This window comes from Ascaphus truei, unplaced genomic scaffold (genome assembly GCF_040206685.1).
Source record: "Ascaphus truei isolate aAscTru1 unplaced genomic scaffold, aAscTru1.hap1 HAP1_SCAFFOLD_1918, whole genome shotgun sequence".
Lineage (NCBI taxonomy): Eukaryota > Metazoa > Chordata > Amphibia > Anura > Ascaphidae > Ascaphus > Ascaphus truei.
In genome coordinates this window covers 29601-32500 of record NW_027454822.1, presented here as the reverse complement: position 1 = coordinate 32500, position 2900 = coordinate 29601, and the positions used below count along the sequence as shown (strand labels likewise).

At 59.0% G+C, this 2900-nt stretch overlaps 1 protein-coding gene across 1 annotated transcript in view; it reads right to left on the bottom strand.

The window, feature by feature from the left end:
- The window catches only part of LOC142477074 (uncharacterized), a gene marked incomplete at its 3' end in the record, with an annotated part of 27289 nt that extends 25685 nt beyond the window's left edge, over positions 1-1604 (bottom strand). The window contains 1 exon segment of the mRNA XM_075582127.1: positions 335-1604. Coding sequence (XP_075438242.1) covers positions 335-1249 — 915 coding nt within the window.
- Positions 1605-2900: the final 1296 nt, after the last annotated feature.

Below are 2900 nucleotides of genomic sequence, written 5' to 3'. Positions count from 1 at the left end.
ACAGAAACAGCATTTGGGGGGCAGAGAAGAGGGAGCAGTGTCAGAGGGGGGAGCAGGGGGCAAGGAGAGGGGGAGCATGGGGCAAAGAGAGGGGGACAGGGGGCAAAGAGAGGGGAACAGGGGGAAAAAAGAGGGGGAACAGGGGGCAAAGAGAGGGGGAGGGGAAAAGAGGGGGGAGATGAGGGCAAAGAGGGGAGAGGAGCAGGGGGGCAAAGAGAAGGGGAGCAGGGGGCAAAGAGAGGGGCAGGGGCAAAGAGGGGGGAGATGAGGGCAAAGAGGGGAGGGGAGCAGGGGGCAAAGAGGGGTATGGGTGAAGGGGTCAAGGAGCTCTTACCTGGCCAAACACGGAGCTGAGGATGGGGCGCAGTTCCACAAACAGGGGCTCAGTGTCCGGGTCCGGGTCACTGTCACTGCTCTTCACCGGGAGAAGGTCACTGGGTTTGGTCTGCATGACAATTGCTCCGTCGGTGCCCTTCGCAGGCTCTTTCCTCTTCCCCCCCTGCTCTCCCCCAGGGTCTGGGTGCTGCCTGGGGCTGGGGGGCGCCTTGTGGTACTGATGAATGGGGGGGTGATGGTTTGGGCTCAGATGAGGCTGGTGAGGGGGTGTCTGGGGGTGATTGGGATGATGCTGGATGTGACTGGGATAATCATGAGGTTGGTGGTTACTGGGGGGATGCCGCTGGTTAGTGGGGGGACACCGGTGGTGATTTGGAGGGCACTGGTGGTGATTGGGAGGGTATTGGGGGTGATTGGAATGGTACTGGGGTTGATTGGAAGAGTATTGGGGTTGATTGGGAGGGCACTGGTGGTGATTAGAAGGGTACTGGGATTCATTGGAAGGGTACTGGGGTTGATTTGAAGGGTATTGGTGGTGATTGGGGGGGTATTGGGGTTGATTGGAATGGTACTGGGGTTGATTGGAAGGGTAATGGGGTTGATTGGGAGGGCACTGGTGGTGATTGGGAGGGCACTGGTGGTGATTGGGAGGGCACTGGTGATACTGGGGATGGTTTGGGTTCCTGGCTCTTCTCCCTCCATCTTGCTGGGGAGATCTCTCTGGTATGGGGGGGCTCTCGGGTGTGCGGGGGGACAGGCGCCTCCTGTTCGCCCCCAGGCTGCTGTCCTTGGCCCCGGGGTGACAGAGGGGTCTCCTGAAGCTGGGGTCAGCCTCGGAGGGGGGCTGGTCGGGGGGCTCCCTGGTCTGTGCTCTCGGGTGGGGTCTCCGGTTGTTTCCCGTAGGCTCGCTCATGTCTCGCACCCGGAGCTCCCTCCAGCCGGCTGCTCAATACACCGGGGGCCGACCTGCAAACATCCTCTGCCGGCCGCGTCAGTTCAGCACCACAGAGCATGTGACAGCTCCGGCACTCAACTTCAATGGGAGAGGGGAGACGGAGGGGAGGAGAGAGAGGACGGAGGGGAGGAGAGAGAGGACAGAGGGAGCGGAGAGGGAGAGAGGGGAGGAGAGAGAGGACAGAGGGAGCGGAGAGGGAGGAGAGGGAGAGAGGGGAGGAGAGAGAGGACAGAAGGAGGACAGGAGGAGAGAGGAGAGAGAGAAAGGACAGAGGGAGGGGAGGAGAGAGAGGACGAGGGGAGAGGGAGGGAGGGGAGAGGGAGGGGAGGAGAGAGAGGACAGAGGGATAGGAGAGAAGAAAGGCGACAGGGAGGGGAGAGGGAAGAGAGAAGGAGGGGAGAGGGAGGGGAGAGGGAGGGCCCCCCCCCCATATTCAGCGCTCTTACACTGCTCCCCATATACAGCGTTCCCCATATACAGCACTCTTACACTGCTCCCCCATGTACAGTGCTCTTACACTGCTTCCCATTTACAGTGCTGTTACACTGCTCCCCCATATACAGCGCTCTTACACTGCTCCCCCATATACAGTGCTCTTACACTGCTCACCATATACAGCACTCTTACACTGCTCCCCATATACAGCGGTCTTACACTGCTCCCCCATATACAGCGCTCTTACACTGCTCCCCATATACAGTGCTCTTACACTGCTCCCCCATATACAGCGCTCTTACACTGCTCCCCCATATACAGCGCTCTTACACTGCTCCCCCATATAAAGCGCTCTTACACTGCTCCCCCATATACAGCGCTCTTACACTGCTCTCCCATATACAGCGTTCCCCATATACAGCGCTCTTACACTGTTCCCCATATACAGCGTTCCCCATATACAGCGCTCTTACACTGCTCCTCCATATAGTGCTCTTACACTGCTCCCCCATATACAGCGCTCTTACACTGCTCCCCCATATACAGCGCTCTTACACTGCTCCCCCATATACAGCACTCTTACACTGCTCTCCCATATACAGCGTTCCCCATGTACAGCGCTCTTACACTGCTCTCCCATATACAGCGTTCCCCATATACAGCGCTCTTACACTGCTCCCCCATATACTGTACAGTGCTCTTACACTGCTCCCCCCCACACCCAGCGCTCTTACACTGCTCTCCCCCACACCCAGCGCTCTTACACTGCTAGCGCCCACCCACCCAGTGCTCTTACACTGATCTCCTCCACACCCAGCGCTCTTACACTGCTCCCTCACACACCCAGCGCTCTTACACTGCTCTCCCCCACACCCAGCGCTCTTACACTGCTCCCTCACACACCCAGCGCTCTTACACTGCTCCCTCACACCCAGCGCTCTTACACAGCAAGCGCTCTTACACTGCTCCCCCCCACACCCGGCGCTCTTACACTGCTCCCCCCCACCCACCCAGCGCTCTTACACTGCTCCCCCCCACACCCAGCGCTCTTACACTGCTCCCCCCCATACCCAGCGCTCTTACACTGCTCTCCCCCACACCCAGCGCTCTTACACTATTCCCCCACACCAAGCACTCTTACACTGCTCTTTCCTACACCCAGCGCTCTTACACT